This window comes from Aethalodelphis obliquidens, unplaced genomic scaffold (assembly GCF_003676395.1).
Source record: "Aethalodelphis obliquidens isolate GAN/ISIS:26980383/991018 unplaced genomic scaffold, ASM367639v1 scaffold44, whole genome shotgun sequence".
NCBI lineage: Eukaryota > Metazoa > Chordata > Mammalia > Artiodactyla > Delphinidae > Aethalodelphis > Aethalodelphis obliquidens.
This window is the reverse complement of record NW_020837988.1, coordinates 280,871-299,855: the sequence shown is the minus strand read 5'-3', so window position 1 is coordinate 299,855 and position 18,985 is coordinate 280,871. Positions and strand designations below refer to the sequence as shown.

General features: G+C 38.2%; 1 protein-coding gene across 8 annotated transcripts in view; it reads right to left on the bottom strand.

Moving 5' to 3' along the window:
* Window positions 1–6,470: 6,470 nt before the first annotated feature.
* Window positions 6,471–18,985, bottom strand: part of HELZ (helicase with zinc finger) — a 150,038-nt gene continuing 137,523 nt past the window's right edge. For all 8 annotated transcript variants that reach the window (XM_027080418.1, XM_027080415.1, XM_027080421.1 and 5 more), the window contains 2 exons: window positions 11,644–11,896; window positions 6,471–7,872 (listed from right to left, as the gene is read on the bottom strand). In XM_027080418.1, coding sequence (XP_026936219.1) covers window positions 7,538–7,872; window positions 11,644–11,896 — 588 coding nt within the window. In that variant the 3' untranslated portion in view covers window positions 6,471–7,537. The remainder of the gene's footprint in view (window positions 7,873–11,643; window positions 11,897–18,985) is intronic.

Sequence of the window (18,985 nt, the reverse complement as noted above, 5' to 3'; positions counted from 1 at the left end):
TGAGACAATGGTCACAATGTAGGAATTAGAGACCTCCAAATTGAAAACTTGTTCTAAGGAACCAAAGCGACTAAAGTAATTCTAAAACTAAGTTAAAAAAGAAAATGACAAAAAAGGAAGAAAATAAAAACCCTAGAGAGTGGCTTTGGGGTTATTTTATGGTACAAAGTCATTTTTACTTTTAAGCATAAACTCTTTAGGTATTAGAACTCTCAGATGAGGTATCATTAACTGCAAAGAAAAAAATAATAATTTTGTTATAATTTTGCCAGAAATTATGATTATTAGATGGCTGTACAACTGGTACTTTTAAGAGATGGAAACTGATCAGTTTTATGTAACCTTCCTTTAGGAGGCTTTTGCCCAAATAAGACCCAGTATGAATTTGCCACGTGATTGTATGAAGTTAGCTGAACACGTTTAGATAAGAACTGTATTCTTGAAGCATTAAAAAAACAAAAACAAAAACAAAACCTGTGTCACTAATGACAGAACCCTTTAATAAGATGCAAAACCCATTACCTTTATAATTGAGAGGAGAGGTATTTTAATCACTGGATTTACCTAGGATACAACTACTACACTTAACCAGTACCTTCATGGGTTTCAAAGAATCAGGTGGGATGACTGGCACAGAAAGCGGATACAGTACAATGTCATACACACGGGTTTACAGGAAGTAGGCATGGTCTGGACATGTAAAAATCCAAGACTCCTGCTCTGTTTGGGGGGGGGGGCTGAGAAACATTCAGGTGTAACTGACACGTCAGCACTTCATCCTGGACAAAAGAGCCCTCTGAGCAGCTGAAAGACACAGAGGTCTTCACTTCCAAGGCATCGTGCAAAGAGTAAATAAACTGAAGCTCCCTATGAGCTGGAACTGGATAAAGTAACCTGTGCTGAACATACAAACAATCCCACCAGAGGTTATCTTGCCTTTCAAGGAGGAAGTACTGTGTTTTAAGAATTCCAAAGCTGTGTGTTCTATGATGCTTATCATACGGTCTACATCTAAGTCATTCTATAATCTATTACCTTAAAAATAATTTCTTCTCTTTCTAGGGTCTCGGTAAATTCAAAGCCAAACAAAAAACCAGAGGCAGAGCCCAATACCCCTCAAGCTGCACTCCAGGGGGAATATTAACACCCAAAGACCTGTAGGTTTATTATACTGTAGGCAGCTTCTTTCTCAAAAATAACTTGCTCATACATGTGCACCTATGGTTTATGAATAACTCATGCTGTGTAGGTGGTAGATTCCTCTAGACTTTTTTTTGCAAACATATATAGATTTTTTTTAAGGTAGCAAAGTAATCAGAGACAATTATCAATTTTCTGCCACGTACAACAATTCAGGCTCCCCTAACACCTACCGGCACGGCAGAGAATCCAAATTAACTTTGTTAACCTGAGAAACACATAATTTGAAAAGCAAATCCTTTGCCCTCGCCTCCCTCATCCCCCAAAACATAACAACTACGACTACACCATTCGGGGTTTATCTATCGTTTTCTATGCTTCAGGTCACTGCCATCGTAGGACGGGGCCTCCGGTACCTGGGGCCTCGATAAACGCGAACTGCATTCTCGGGACAGTCGGATGGCTCCCTTCCACAATCCTCACCTCCGCGTGTGTGGAGCATCAAGACTGACTCTAAGCGCTCCAAACGCACGCACAGCTTCCAGACCAAAGCCCAGGCTGCAGTGTACACAAAACCAAACTCACCCTCCAAGTGCGAGAGCTCCTGCCCCGTCACGGGGAAGAGCAGCACAGACCTCAGACGGGGTGAGTGCTGAGGGGCGGGGGGCGGGGGTGGCCACCCCCCAGAGGGCCCGGCACTCCACGGAGGTCTTTCTCCATGAATGTCCCCGTCGCCGCATCAGAATTATAAAAATGTCTCAAGAGATCAGTTTTGTACACTGAGTAAATAAATGCGTGGCTGAAGAGACCCTCAGGCTTCCTCTAGACCCGTGGTTCTCAAAGTGCGGTGCCTGGACCAGCAATGTCAGTGCTGCCTGGGAACTTGCTGGAAACGCAGATGATCAGGCTCCAGCCCGGCATCAGAAACTGTGGGGCAGGTCCAGCAGCCTGTACTTTAACAAGGCCTCCAGCTAATGCTGACGCTGGCTAAAGTTGGAGATCCGCTAGCTCTATCCTGCTTAAAATGTCCATATCTTAAAACAGGACATATTTGTAAACAGATACTCCTTCTATTCTGGGTTGAAACCTATGGAATTTGCCCCTTCCCCTCAACTGCTCAAACATCAAAAAAGAAAAAAGAACTAATGATGAAATTCATTTCAGAACATCAAAACAAAAATTTTAAGTAATATCGGTTTCCCCTCCTATACATAGTTCTAAGGCAGGCAGTCACATGCTAGTATGCAAAATAAAACACAGAAGACACCTCATATATGAGATGTAGAAACAGCTAAAAAGACTCCCAAAGAATATAATGAAAATTCTGTAATATTGTTTAATGAACTTATAGAATTATATAAAACTTACTATGCTTTATGCTTAATATTCGTATCAAAATAAAATCTCTCTGTTGAACAAATTGCAAATAAAGTCTGGTCTAACACATTACTGAAACTGTAAGTATATGAATGTCTCTGGATTTTCTGAACACTCCAGTTTTAGAAGCTTTAGACTAATACTGTATAACTGGGTTTAGGATTTAACCACAGTTCACATTACTAAGCCTATATTCTTTTCTGTTAGGTACCTCCCTTCGAAAACATTTAGAAGCTCCTGTGACTGTTTCCTTAAAGTTTATTCCGAAGTAGATATTTTCAAACATTTCAAAAAATTTAAATGTTGCATTAAAATTTTTTGTAATCTGTTTAATCTCATATTCTAATTTAAAGTAATAACAATGCCACTTCCTGAATGTGCTTTAAGAGAATGTTAAATGCCAGTAAGATTGATTCACTCCTTATAACAATGGTCTTCAGCAGCTTTACAGGGAAACCTCAGCCAATAAATATCCAACCCCAGGTAGATGGAGAACTCGAGAAACCTAATATAACACGCGCTCTGAAGACTAACGTGCCACCTGCTCTTTCCTGTTACCTTTATACTATGTGGCGGACATCACTAGCTGATACTCTGAACAAGAAATCATGGTTGTAACATTATCCGTTATTTCTAACTGCTCAATACTGTGTGGGTCAGGTGGCAGAAAGCGGAGTGAACAATCAGATCCATTAAGACATGTCCTTTGAGATTTAGGAGCGCACATGAGGGTGGTGGTAGAAATTGAGGGTTTCTCAATAGTTAAAGGGATGGTTAGCAAGAAACAACGTCTGGTAAATCATAAAAGACAAAGTACTACCTTTGTGGAGCTAGAAGAAAAACCAGAGCGCCTAAGTAACATTTAAGGTAGCAATTTGTATCTTGCAATACATTTAAAGTTTTAATCTTGTATTTTTATAGGCTTTTTCTGGGTTCTCTTTTTAAAAACAGCTCCAGTAGGAAACAATTCTAAGGATAACAGGTGTCTCTTCTTAAAATGGCGATTTCAGTAAATTTAATTTTCTTAATAACAACAGCTGAAATCTGAAATTTAACTTGAAATTGGTTTTCACACACTGGCTCTTAGGCAAGGTGACTCTCTCCAGCGCAGGTCGCTAGAGATACATTCCTATATGTTTATAGCTTTGCTCTTGAAATGTATATACGTGGAAAATATTAAACATGTAAGATCAGCTATACCAGAGCAAGATAATACTGTATCTTAATTATCTCAAGTTAGGGAATTCAGTTACTTTCTCAGCAATTTCAATGCCACCATAAAAAAGGAAACTATTTTCACAAATAGGTCTTGGAGATCGCTATGTTTAATTAGGTAATGCTTATTCAGTGGGAATTCTGATTATTTTACTTATTCTGCAGTTCTTTGAACTGAAAAGACCAATTGATGTTCACACCAAACTCAAACTTATTCTAGAATCTCTGATGAAAAAAACCACACAAAGCAGTTTATTATTTCACACATACAAAATGACCTGGAGAGAAAGCATATCTGTCTGAGGAAAGGAAAATGAAAGTCATGTTGTTTAAATGGTCAATAATTAATTGCTGATTAATCAAAAACAAAGCTCTGCTATAACAACTTGGCCAAGCACATGCCAAATGGCAACCAAAACCCCTCTGAAAAACCCACCAGAAAATATCCATGTTGCACTGAACGAGGCTCATTCAGAGCTGAACAGAAATTCATTTTTAGGTAGGGAAAAAAATTCAGCATGAAAACTCTACAGACTCTATCACCCAAAAGAATTTCTTTAAGGTAAAAAAAGAAAATCTCAGTAGCACTGAAATTAAAAAGTAAAATTAATAAAAAATAGTTCTGGCAAGAAAAAGGAAACTTCAGAGTGATATAAAGAACAAAGAAGTAGAAAGACATGTGAACAACTAACTGCACTTAGAAGAAATCTGTTTTGGAAGAAAAGGAAGTTGGTAATACTTGGTATTATCCCAGAGCTTACATCAAGCTTTAAAAAAAAAAAGTTCCATCTGAACTCTAAGGTTGGACCTAGACCATAAAACACAGTCGCCCCTCAGTGTCTGCAGGGGATCCGCTCCAGGACCCCCAGGACTACCAAAACCCGAGGATGCTCAAGTCCCTTACATAAAATGACGTAGCACTTGCACATAACTTCCACACATCCTCCCATGTACTTTAAATCATCTCTAGATCACTTATGATACCTAATTCAATATAAATGTTAGGCAAATAGTTGCGAACGCATGGCAAATTCAAGCTCTCCTTTTTGGAACTTTCTGGAATTTTTTTTTTTTTTTTTAAATATCTTTGATCCATGCTTTGCTGAATCGGTGGGCACGGAACCCGCAGATACGGAAGGCCGACTGTAAGTTGTTTTTTAAGTCTGATTCGTGGGCACTTGCTAACACTACCCAAGTAATATCCAACAGGATGAACGGTACTCAGAAGCCACACATTTCAATGGAAACTTGCAATGATTCTTGCAGTAAGACTTTCTCAAAACTGTTACAAGATATTATTATGTATACATTACATTTAAAGCACAGTTGGAAAGATGGCATTAAGTAAAGCTGAGATGGAAACATTCGAATCCTTGACTGGCTGTAGAAACAATAAGGAAGTGAGGAACACTCAGACGTTCTCAGCAGAGCAGTGGACTAAGAAGCAGCTACTACTTTTAGTTTCTTAGAAATAACTGCTTAGAACAGCAAAGTCACAACAACGTAACAGCTTCCTTACGCAAAGTTTCCGTCAATATATAAGGGCGGTAGGGTGGGCACATTTAAATATAAATAATTTTAAAACTGGTATTTTTTAAAGGTTCAAGTATGGAAAACAGATGATTAGGCAATTACTTTATGACAAGGGGTTAACTGACAGCCCTGATGGGATAGTTCTGTCTTTGTCAGATCAGCATGCTTTCGACCATTTACCTGGCTTGCGTCGCAGTCCTGTATATTTTCGGGGGAGGAGAATCATCACTGACAAGAACATTATTCTTCACCGACATCCTCACATCAGGGGGATCTCATTTTCATTTGGGCTGTATCTTGAGTTTTGTCACAGAGTTAGAAATACACAGCTATATGGCAAAACTTTTTCTTCTTTTCTTGTGACTATGTTGAGTAAAATCTGCCATCACTAAATGTGGCGATCTGACATCTTACAGAGAAAACGAGGTGCTGTAACTTGCTGGCTCCGTTTTCCAACTGTGATTTATACTAACCATTAGCACGTCTGCAGTCTACACGTCTACATCTGCCGCCTTACACAGAGACCTGCAGCCTGTAACGTGAAGCCACAGAGAAGTGAACTGCACTCTGGGCAGAAGGACAGAACTGAATAAAAAAGAGGTTCTCTTCATTTGTCCTAGAGCTTGACAGCCTTTAACTAAAGGCACTCTCTTCTCCCAAACTGTCCGAGGCTTACAGGGGACTACTGCTGGCTGACACCAACTAAACTCCCGTCGCAGACGCTTTTCTTTGCCCTCCACTTTTCAACTCTGCTTTAAAAATGGACCGCGAATAGACGATGGCCTATTCAAAGGCAGTCTTCCGGAAGAAAACTAGTTTTGAACGGATCATGAGGGTCCGTTCAGGATTTGCAGTGTTTCCCAACCTTACCTTATTATTTTATGTTTTTTTTAAAAAGGTTATATTGTAGTTTCAAGATATCTCTGAAGTATAAAAGTAGTACTACTAGATCAGGAAAACAATATGGACATGCATCGTCGCAAAAGCGTTACAAGACCACAAGTTTTAAGAGGGTAAACGTTGTTCTTTGGATTTTACCAAAGTTCATTCAAAACAATGTTTAGACTGTAGGATATTTAAGATAGCTGTTTAAATTGTATATTTTTGTACAAGTTCAGTGGGGTTCTTTTAGAAGAATCAAAAGACATGAAAACAAGGGCAGCTTCTTGCCCCAGATTTTGATGAATTTTGATACATCTTTGACAAACATTATACTTCTTCTTTAATGATGTTCCTCAAACAAAACAGTTAGCAAAATATTTGAATTGCCATGTATAATGTCACATTTTAATGTAAACATCAAATAAAGGTACCAAAATTTTTACTGGAGGGAAAAAAAACCTTAAAGCGGCACAACTCTTTATACCACTGGAGAGGGGGAAGCCAGATTACGAACATTTACACATGCATAGTGAGGAAAAGAAGATGTTACTAAATTCACGCATTTTTAAAATAGTTATCAAGTCTACTAAGCACCAACAATCCTAAAAATTTTTCAGCTTCATGATTTGTTTAAAAAAAAAACACACACTATCAAATTAACATTAAAAACAAGCTTAAAGTGTAGCTTGTCCAAAAAATAATTAAGTATGCCACTGTTTTTTTCATGTTACAAAAAACAGTGGCATATGAAATACACCTGCAAAGAATGCCTTTAACTCTATCCTACAGTGGATGGAGATTACAACAGCACATCATACATAGTCTAAAACTATAAAAGTTTTAGAATGCAGCATCTTGTCACCAAAAAAAGCTGATAAAACTTAAAGTATTTAGAAGATGCTGACCCCTTTTTTTTTTTAAAAAATTTTCAATGAATTTAAGCAAAAATAACATACATTTGTACATCAACTGGCCATTTCTGGTACAGAAACCCAGCGTATGGTAATATTACTGAATAAATGTAAATGCTACTTACAATTTTTTTTTCTTTTTAAATACATTTTAGACAAACTTTTTTTCTCCTTTTTTAATAGTTGCACAATTAACCTCTTAGCTGCTAGCTTGATGCAAACATATGTAACAATACACAAATTTAAAAATATTTTTTATTCCACATAAAAGCTGTCAAAATTCCGACTCATGTCAAAAATGCAAAATAATGGAATATACTGTAAAAAAAAAATTAGTTGCAAGTCTAGCAGCAAAGCAATTGAGAACATACTTAATATTAAAACAAAGGGAACTGTGCATCTATAGGTGAAGTCCAGCTATCTTAATTCTACTGATACAAACAGAATGAAAACACTCTCCCTGGAGGAAAAAAAAGTGATTATTTAAAATAGGAGTAAAAGCCATTGCTGCCCGATGAGCTCCCCAGGCTGAGTTCCTGGAACAGAGACAGAGGGTCGCTGCTCTTCTTGGCCTGCTCTGGCGGGGGCCTGGGCTTGGGCGGGGCCCGCAGAGCGCTGGCGTACGACATGGCGGGCTTGCTGCCTCCACAGCTCTGCTGGCTGCTGCTGCTGGCCGACTCCGCGATCTGCTTGTTGGGCATGAGTGGGGGGAACTGGCCGAGATGCTGCAGGACGCTGTAATTGAAGGAACTGGACCCCTCGAGGTTTTCAGGCTTCAGATGATCCTCAGGGGGTTTGCCGGTCTTGGGCGGAGCTAGAAGCAGAGAAGAGTAGCACCGATTTAAGGGCGAGCCCAGCGACCCTCAGGCATCTCACTAGTTCAGTGTGTCACAGCTGGTTCTCATCTCCAGGAACTCAGCGACAGGAGAGCCACAAGGACAGACAACTTCTGCCACAACACTCTGCAATCACAACACATCTGACTGAACTTCTCCATCTCATAAACACTTGAAGAAGAATTAACTACGTGAACTGTGATAACTAAACATATAAAACTAAAGGTCAAGTCTGAAGGTTTTGCTTCAAAAAACTAACTTGTGCCATTGCACACTTTGCTATTTATTATATTAACTGCTCACAGTTTGAAAATGGGAAAAAACAGGTTCTTTCTTAAATAAAAATGAGCTCTATATGCAGACTTCTGGTTAAAACAGCTTCTATTATTAACCTAAGAAACAGCAGCACCTGGATTCAATTTCTTAAAAATACTACCTTTTCTTGTAATATGTAAGGAAACAAGGAATAAGGTGGGGAAAGCTGCTGTAGACTTTACTTCACGTTTCCTGTCATCTGCCGAATTCCAAGGTCCTTTAATATTCGACTCCACTCTTCCTAACTAGTTTTACGGCCCCCAAATCATAACTGGTTTTAAACATTGCTTTTGCTTTCAATCTTTTAAAAGTTTAACTAACATTAGACTGGATTAAAATCATAATACATGTTCATTGAGGATAACTTGGAAATTACACAAAGGCCAAAGAAGAAAATAAGTCATTCGTATTTCCAAATACCAGAGCTAATTTAACTTGCGGGTGCATTTTTCCCTAAGGATGTCATATAACGCAGATATTTCATAACTTTTTAAAGTAATCTCTCATTTTTGGAAATATGGATAATAGTCAATTTTTCACTCTTCTACACTGATAAATGTTATTAGAGATAAATACCCCCAAATATTCACGACTGCTCCCTTAGGCTAAAGCCCTAGAGGCATATTCACGACTGCTCCCTTAGGGTAAAGCCCTAGAGGCACGATGGCGGGTCCACAGCACATACACAGCGAGAGGTTTTGATTAACTGCGGCCACGCTTCCCTGCAGGAAATACTGCCCCCTTAGACCCAACCAACAACGCTTGCTCATTCCTCTACTACATCACAACACTACTGTTACTATTTTTTTTAACTTCAGCTTCTTTTATAAATAAATAATTATCTTGTGGTTCTACTTTACATGTCTTTGATTACTGACATTTATGGACATTTTTCCTTGTGTTTATTACCTATTTGTGTAAAGTTAAGGAGAAAATATTTCATTCTTTAGTTTTAGTATTTCATTGATTCATTATGCTAATTTCATATTATTATTTTAAAACTTTAAAAATTCACAAAATTGTTCAAAATTATTTTAAGCCATTTAATAGCTTTCTGGAACGTTTACCACCTTTCTGTCTAAATGTCACTGATTTTGTGAATGAAACAATTGTTTTTAAGAGCATTAGTTTAACAAACACTTCAATATAAAAGTGGCCTGTACTGCCTAATATACAAAATAAACATTTTACTGGCTGTTCAAAAACTTACTATTTTTATTTACTTTACTAAGTCTTATTTACCCATATTCTCATCTTCATGACAATATAAGAGTTTAGAATGTTTTCAAGTAAATAATAAATACTTACAGAATAATATTTTAGAGGCAGTTTAGCCTAATGCCTACACGCTTATCTAATCATGAATGTAAGATCTCTGTCAATTTGACTTACCATATGTGCTCCTGGTAAGACAAACTATTCTTTAAAACTATGAATTTTACTAATCTGGCAAGCAATGACTTTTTTCAAAATACATATCTCTACCTAATCTTTAATTTTCATCTGTGCATAAAAAGAAAATGCTTGATAAAGTATGCCTTGTCACCAAGAGAAGTGAATAGAACCCGAACACATATGTGTTGGAGAGACGATCCCCACCCTCGCTGAGGACACAGAGGTCCCGCAGTGAGACTGGATCACCCCCTCGATCGCACAGGGTCTATTCTCATGATCTCCTCACTCAGCAGGCAGGCATTTACCAAGGTGATCAGTACCAAAATGGGAAATCCAAAGTTCAAAAAGGTCAGAGACATGAGCTTTGCTCTCAGGCTTGTAATTGTGGAGAAAATATGGCCATATCATGACCTCTTTCAAATTCCAAACCAATATAATAATGAACAGTTTCCTTCAACTCAAGAAATAAGTCTCAAACTTCAGAAAGAAGTTCCCCAAGTGGTGATTATTTTCCTTCTGATTCACCACCGGCAATTGCTACATTCCTCTAAAAATGAAATGAAAATATAAAATAGAATAAAATATAAAATAAAATAAGAAATACACACATACATACATACATACTGTTAGACAAGAAGCTGTGCTTCAGGATAGTAGTGATTTTGAATTAATTTTTAAACACTTAGCTAAGTGTTACTTTCAACGAAAGAATACTATTTGTCTCCTAGCAATGAAGAAAATAAGCATTTTATATTTGTGGAGAAGACACCATAAATGACATGTGCTCTGGGCACTTGCTCAGGAAATTTCAACTTTATCAGCTTTTTACTGATTTCGGCCAAAAGCTATCTTAAAATTTAGGCAGAAAAAAAGGAGAAATGATGTTGTCTTTAAAATAAATTATAATACACAAAACAACTAAGAAGTAACAAATTTTCATCACTTATTTGTAATTTAGATGTTTCTCAGGAAATTCAAATATGATGAGTGCATTTCTGTTAGACCTTTAAAATGACAAAGCAGTCCCAGGCAAAATACAACACTCTAACCATAGAAAGTACTAATGAAGGTTTAAAGATTAAAATGACCGTGTCTCTTGACAGGAAAGAAACCAATGCCTTTCTAATGCCTTTTGACCTACCACGTCTACTGTTCTAAAAAGAACATCCTCCAAAATGGGTCAGTCACAGGCACAATGGATTCACATTCTAAAGATGAACAAAATTAATTGAAAATACAAAGGTTGATGCTATCAAGGCAGAAATTCACCGACGATCACAGACTTGTTCACAAAGATAAATGACTGCAGCCTACAAAGAGAAGGCTATATAGATCGGAGAACTCAAACAGTATCATTCTTTACATTCCACATAAAAAAGAGGGAAACAAAGGAAAGATAAACGTGCACTCGCGTTCAAGGCTGAAGAAGACTTCAGACTTCCCAGCACACAGGTTTACAGCCATATCCATTCCAAGGCCTTCCTATGCCTTCTTTCATTTCTTCTTTGGACTTGGATTTCTCAGTTCATTAGAATATAAGGAATAAATACTGGATTTCTAAATCTCAAAATGTCAGACTTTACTGGTTTCTCTTATGGCCAAACTCTATTGTGTAGCAAACTGTCAACAACTTTATTGACAATAAATCCTTGAAAACTGAAATTGACCTAACCAACTGCCGCCCCCAACCCAGAAGAAAACACGAAAATCCAGAAAACAAGCTTTTCCCAAGCAAAGGTGATCTGATTTAGAAATGCATTCTAGGTTCCCTTACTTCTTTCACGCATTCACAGGTTAAAATGATCAAAATGATCAGTTCCCAAATATGGGTAGGTCTACTTACCTTCCAGACCATAAACATGGAACCAATATAGTCCTAAATTAATGTGTATCCTGAGGCACACCTGCGAGCTATGAGCATTAAATACTGTTCCAAGATAATAATGCGAATGGAAGGAATGGGAGAAGAAAAACTCCATAGATACGCAGGAGCTGAGTAGTTAAAACTGCAATTGTGGCAACCCCCAACCCTGTCTTACCTATCAACTCTCTGGGCTGAGCTGTCCTGCTGGATCCATTGCACGGAATGTTCTGATAGGGGGTAGATGAGGTGGTGTTTACCCAGGACTCCGGGGAGGAAAAGTTGAAAGAAGATTGGTTATTATGGTCCTGAAGCTCTTTACACTGGGCAAGGCTGTCTTGAGGAGTGCTTACTTCTTCAGAACAAGGCTGGACTGAGCTAGATGAGATTCTTCTTTGGTACAAGGGCCGACCAGGTCCTCTGGGTTCATACTACACAAAGAAAAAGGACAGTTCATAAATCAGTGAAAACTTACACCCCACTCTCTTATGCACACAGCAGTCTCACTCTATTAAGTAGAAATTCTCAAAAACACTTTCTTCTGTGACTATCAAAACCCCCAAAAAGCAGCCTGAGCTGTGGACATGGTGTCAGGAGACCTGGGGTCAAAACTCAGTTCTGGCCCTTAGCAGGTATTCCTATGACAACACACGTCTAATTTCTGACTCTGTTTTCCTGTCTGTAAAGTATGGGGCTGAACTACCTGTCTTCAGTTCTAAAGTTCTATCCACATTTTAGGTAACATTAGATTAAGAATAAGAATGAAGAAGCATATCTGCTCAAAATTAAATGGGGAAATTACAGTCACGATCAACTGAATCACAACATCTTGAACACATTCGTCCGTTTGAGACTCATCTCATGGGCCCTTCACAACCTCCTGGTTTGTCATTCCTTAGACCTGATGGTAAGACAGGGTTCCTCCCACCCAACAGAGGTACTCCCGATCGCCCTCTCTGCATGTCTTCCTTCGGAAAGTCTTCGACTGAAACGGAACATTCATTATTCTTCAACAAATCCTTCGTATGTTTGAAACCCAATTAACGTTTTTCTCCTCCCTACACTTGCACAACCAAAATTTCTTTGACTCTCCGACAGGATGTATTTGCCAGCATTTCATGATTTTTTACTGCTACTTAAGTGCCCTCCAAGCTCTCGGGCCCGATTGCTGTGGCCATGCTCAGGCTCGGTTCTAAAAGCAAAGGCAATACGGAGTAGCAGTCAGGTGTTCAGTCAGCCCGGCAGCATCACTCGGCAATTGGCCTAGCCTCTTGGGAACTTCATCTGTAAATGTGGCTTCCCTGTCCACAATGCCTGCCTCTTAGGGCTGCTGTGAGACCTGGGCAAGTTCAGCATGCATAGTATTTGGCACATAGGAAGGTCTGCTGTTGATGTAACATAATGGATAAGCGTCCGTGTTAGAGCTTACATGACAGAACAGGATTGGCTTTTTACTGCCCCCTCTCCCTCCCCCCAAAGTAACAGATTTGCTATTCAGTTCGTGGTCATTATGATTGGGAGGAAACTTTCTTTTACCACCGTTGTTACAAATAACTGGAAATCAGGAACTAGAGATTAGATTACAAAGAAGAGAGAGAGAGATAGGCACAGAAATAGCAGGATTTGGGGGCAATATAAGATATCACAAGCAGATATTGTCAGGCCAATGAAACGCGGGAATTTGTGGGCCTAAGTATGTGAGAGTAAAGTCGTCACGGACGGAACCACAAGGGTACAAACGGGAAGGGAATGGGTCTGGATTGGCTGCCTTGAGCAGAAAGGCGGGAAGGGGAGGGAGGAGAGACCTCTCACTGTTACATGAGGATGTCCAGGTCATTTCTACATTTCCAAAGTTTTAGCTACTGGATGAGAAAGGCGAGAGCTAATACTTCCATCCCGTTAATACCTTTTCTCATATGTTTTTATTGTTCTTCTGTCTTTATGTATAGTATCTAAATTCATCTTTAGTTTTACTCTGCTTTAAAGGTATTTTTTTCCAATGGTTAAGATCATTCCAAATTTGATGCCTACTTTCTAGACTAGTAACCATTCTAACTAGTGTCAACTGTGAATTAAATCAGCACATTTGAAATTTCTTCATCAAGGTTATTAACTTATGGTGTTGAGTAGAATAACCAACATTCCTAAACTGCTTTATGTTCTGTATGGCTAGGCAATGAATGAATGGTCACAGCAGCTTGTACAGGGTGCCGTTTTTTATCAAGGTTTGTTATGAAGATGATTAGCTCTTAGACTCAAAGTGAAGTGCTTCTTTTTATTACCATGACCTGAGTGTTCAGCCCAGTCAGAAACTGTAGGGGATCACATTCTAAAGGCTTTATGTGTGGGCTTCCCTGGTGGCGCAGTGGTTGAGAGTCCGCCTGCCGATGCAGGGGATGCGGGTTCTTGCCCCGGTCCGGGAAGATCCCACAAGCCGCGGGGTGGCTGGGCCCGTGAGCCATGGCCGCTGAGCCTGTGCATCCGGAGCCTGTGCTCCACAACGGGAGAGGCCACAACAGTGAGAGGCCCGCGTACAGCCAAAAAAAAAAAAAAAAAAAAAAAAAGGCTTTATGTGTGAATACTAAAGTACAAAACTAAAATCTGTTACGGCCTCAGAAAACAGGTTATAGTAATCGAATTCCCTGGCGACACTCATACAAATCCCAGGCTTTAACTTTATAAGCCCCTTTTGCAATGAACAGACATGTGAACCACAACGCTTAAACGAGGAAAACTAAAAATCAGAAAGCAGTGGAAAGCTGATATAAAAGGAGAAAATATTCAATTAAACTTTAAAAAAAATGTGTGTCATTTATACCTTCCAAACTGAAATCCAAAAAAATCACACAGTTGACACGCACAGTACTTGTGGAAGTATTGTGTAACATGTTTATAACAGCTCCTAAGCAGCTGCTGACAAAGATGAATGGGTAGATTAAGTATAAAATACAACTTCAAATGACATTATGAATGCAATTGATCCTCTGTTAGAAAAAGAACCAAAACTTGGCATTGTCTGAATGTTCTTAAAATTAGATATGTTGAAGATTTATCTATATGTGTGTGTGTGTACGTACACACACACACACACACACACACACACTCACACTCACACACACACACACACACACTCACACTCACACACACACTCACACACACTCACACACACACACACACTCACACTCACACACACTCACACACACACACACACTCACACTCACACACACACACACACACACTCACACTCACACTCACACACACACTCACACACTCACACACACTCACACTCACACACTCACACATAATATACATACGCACATATATAAATATAATATATAGATGGTCCCCTGGTATATCTACTTCATACAACACAGATGTAGGTAGATGCATGAAAATATGATTTGCTGCTTTGGAATCTGTCCTCAAAGGTAATTTGAGGATAAGCAGAGAAATCTTGCTGACAACTGAATGAAATGGTTTATACACCAAATAAATTCCCTTTTAGCAGTTTTGTAGTTTTCAGCATACAGACCCTGTACAGGTTTTGTTAATTTGCACCTAGCATTTAATTTTCCTCTGAGCTATTGTAATGGTACTTGCTCTTACATTTTGGTTTCCAATTGAATGTTGCTAATATATGGAAATGGGATTGACTTGTGTTGACCTTTTACCTCAAAACCTTGCTAAATTCACATTAGTCAAAATTAATTTTTGTTGGTTTGTTTTCTGGGTAGATTCCTTGGGTTTTTCTACATTGACAATCATGTCATCTGTGAATAGGGAGAGTTTTATTTCTGCCTTTCCAAACTCTGTGTCTTTTCTTTTTATTGATGGACTGCACTGGCTAAGACTTCCAGGATAACGTTGAACAGGAATGTTGAGAGTGGACATCTTAACTCCTTCCTTATCTTAGAAGCGTTCAGCATTCAGTCTCTACCTTAATCATGATGGTAGCTGTAGGACTTTTATAGGTGCCCTTTAACAGGTTGAGGAATATCCTTCTACTTCTAGTTTGCCAAGAGTTTTTATGAGTGGATGTTCTGTTCTGTCAAATGTGTATAGGCTTTTTTTTGCGGGGGGGGGGGGATGTCTATTGATATAATCATGTGATTTTTCTCCCTAGACTGTTAGTATGGTGGATTACATTGATTTATTTTCAAACACTGGACCAGCCTTGCATTCTGGAAATAAGCTCCGACATGATTGTAGTGTATTGTTCTTTTTTATATATTGCTGAATTCAATTTGTTAATGTTTTGTTGAGGATATTGCAGTGATGTTCACAGATATGTCTGTAGTTTTCTCTTTCTTGTACTGTCTTTGTCTAGTTTTGGTATCAGAGTAATGCTAGCCATATACAGTAAGTTAAGAAGTGTGCCCTTCTCCTCCATTCTCTGGAAGAGATTGTGTAAATTGGTGGTATTTCTTTACATGTTTGGAGGAATTCAGCAGCGAACCATCTGGGCCTGCAGATTTCTTCTTTGGCAGGTTTTTAAACTACAAATTCAATTTTGTTAACAGTTATAAGACTATTCATATGCTATCTATTTAATCTTCAGTGAGTTTTTGTAGTTTGTGGTATTCAGAGAAGTGATCCATTTTATCTAAGTTGCTGAATTTTATGCAAAGAGTTGTTCACAGTATTCCTTTACTGTTATCCTTTTTAATGTCTACTGGATTCAGTGGTATCTCCTCTTTCGTGCCTGATATTGGTAGTTTGTGCTTCTCTCCTTTCCTCTGTCACTCTTGCTAAAGCTTTATCAGTTTTTTTTTTTTTTTTTTTTTGCGGTACGCGGGCCTCTCACTGTTGTGGCCTCTCCCGTTGCGGAGCACAGGTTCCGGACGCGCAGGCCCAACGGCCATGGCTCACGGACCCAGCCACTACGCAGCATGTGGGATCTTCCCGGACCGGGGCACGAACCCGTGTCCCCTGCATCGGCAGGCGGACTCTCAACCACTGCGCCACCAGGGAAGCCCAAGCTTTATCAGTTTTATTGATCTTTCCAAAGAACTGGCTTTGGGTTTCACTGATTTTTCTCTATTATTTTTGTTTTCATTTTTTATTGAATTCAGTTCTCATCCTTATTATGCATCTTTATTATTCCCTTCCCTCTGCTTGATTTTAATTTATTTTATTCTTCCTTTTCTAATTTCTTGGGATAGAAGCTTAGATTATTGATCTGAGACATTTTCTAATTTCCCTTGAGACTTCCTCTTTCACTCATTTATTATTTAGATATATGCAGTTCAGTTCCCAAGTCTTGGAGATTTTCTGGTTATCCTTTGGTTATGCATTTCTAGTTTAATTCCATTATGGTCAGATAACATATTTTATTGGTGAATGTGACATCCGCACTTGGAAAGATCATATATTCTGCTGTTGTTGGTTGGAGTGTCCTATAAATGTCAACTAAATGCAGTTGGTTAATGATGCTGCTCGCTTTTTCTATATCCTGGCTGATTTCCTGTCTATTAGATCTATTAAATACTGAGACGGGAGAGTCAAAGTCTCAAACTATAATTGTGGATTTGTCTGTTACTCCTTTTAGATTTTGCTTCACGTACTTTGAAGTTCTGTTGTTAGATGCATACACACTTAAGACTGTTATTTCCTTTTAATGTACTGACCCTCTTATCAGTACTAATGTCCCTCTTGGATAACTTCCTATGCTCTGAAGTTTACTTTGTCTGACACTAATATAGCCACTCTAGCTTTCTTTTGATTAGTCTTTGCATGGTATGCCTTTCTCCATCCTTTGCTTTTAACTACCTATACTGTTATATTTTTAACGTTTCTTGTAGATAGCATATAATTAGAACTATTTGAAAAACCCATCCTGACAATCTCTGACTTTTAATTGGTATGTTTAGATCATGTATATAATGTAATTACTGATATGTTTAGATTTAAGTCAGTTGTCTTATGTCTTTTGTTTCCTGTTCATTTCCTGTTTTATGTTCCTTGGTTTTCCTTTTCCTGCCTTCTTTTGGGCTATTTGAACATGTTCTTGTAATTTCATTTTAATTTTGTGATTCTATGTCTCCTTATATGATTTTTAAATAGGTGTTCTAGGGATAATGGAATACATACTTAACTTTTCATCATCTGCTTAGAATCTATATTTTATCACTTCAGTTGAGATGTAGAAAACTTATTACCATATTCGGTTCTTTACTTTTCCTCTTTATGCTATAGTTATAGTTGTTTTATATATTATATCTATATACACTGAAAAACAATCAGACAATGTTATATATTTTGCTCTCAACTGGGAATTTTGATAGAACTCAAGGAGAACAGTTTATCATATTTATCCAGATATTTACTGTATCTGTTGCTCAACTTCCATTGCTGATGTGCCTAGTTTCCTTCTGGTATCATTTTCCCTCTGTCTGAAGAACTTCCTTTAACAATTCTTTTAGAGGAGGTCTGCTGGCTAAAAATTCTCTTAGTTTTCCTTTATCAGGAAATGTCTTTATTTTACCATCATTCCTGAAGGACAGTCTTGCAGCATATGCATTTCTGGGTTAAAAGTTCTTTTCTTTCAGCACTTTAAAAATGTTTGCCGCTTCCTTCTGGCTTCCATGGTTTCTGATGAGAAATCGTTAGTCATTTGAATTACTGTTCTCTAATGAGATGTGTTTTCTCTGGCTTCTCTCAAGATTATTTTCTTTGCTTTTTGCTTTTAGCCATTTGATTATAATATGCCCAGGTGCAAATTTCTTTGGGTTTATCCTATTTAGGATTCACTCTGCTCCTTAAATCTGTAGGCTTATGTCTTTCACCAAACTTGGGAAGTTTTCTGCTATTATTTTGTCAGATATTTTTCAGCATCACATTTTTTTCTCCTCTCCTCCTTGGACTCTGATGAAATTCAAAAGATTGAATATTCAACCTCTGTTTTTGTCCCATAGGCCTCTGAGGCTCTGTGTTCCTCCCCACCCCCACACCCCATCCAATCTTTGTTCTTTCTGTAGTGCAGATTAGGTAAATTCTATTGATCTTCAAGTTCACTGACTCTCTCCTCTGTCATTTCCATTCTGCTACTGAGACCATCAAGTGAGTTTTAATTTTTGGTTATTGCATTTTTCAGTTTTAAAATGTCTATTTGGTTTTTTGTTTTTTTTTTTTAATATCTTCTCTTTCCCTGCTAAGACTTTTTAACATTTGTTTCAAGAGGTCTGTGATTGCTCTTTGGAGCATTTTAATAATAAGATGCTTTAAAGTGTTTTCAGATAATTCCAAGGTCTGTATCATCTTACTGCGGGCACCTGTTGATGGGCTTTCCTGTGTGAGCTGAGATTTCCATAATTTCTCATATACTGAGTAAGCTTGGATTGTATTATGGACATTTTAAATATTAACTCATGAGACCCTGGGTTTGTTTAAATCCTACGGAGAATGTTGATACTGATATTTTTGTTTTAGCAGGCAACTGATCTGGTAATGTTAAGTTCCAACCTGTCTTCTGTGGGCTATGGTTTCAAAGTCAGCTTAGTTTTTAAAGCCTTTGTGGTGCT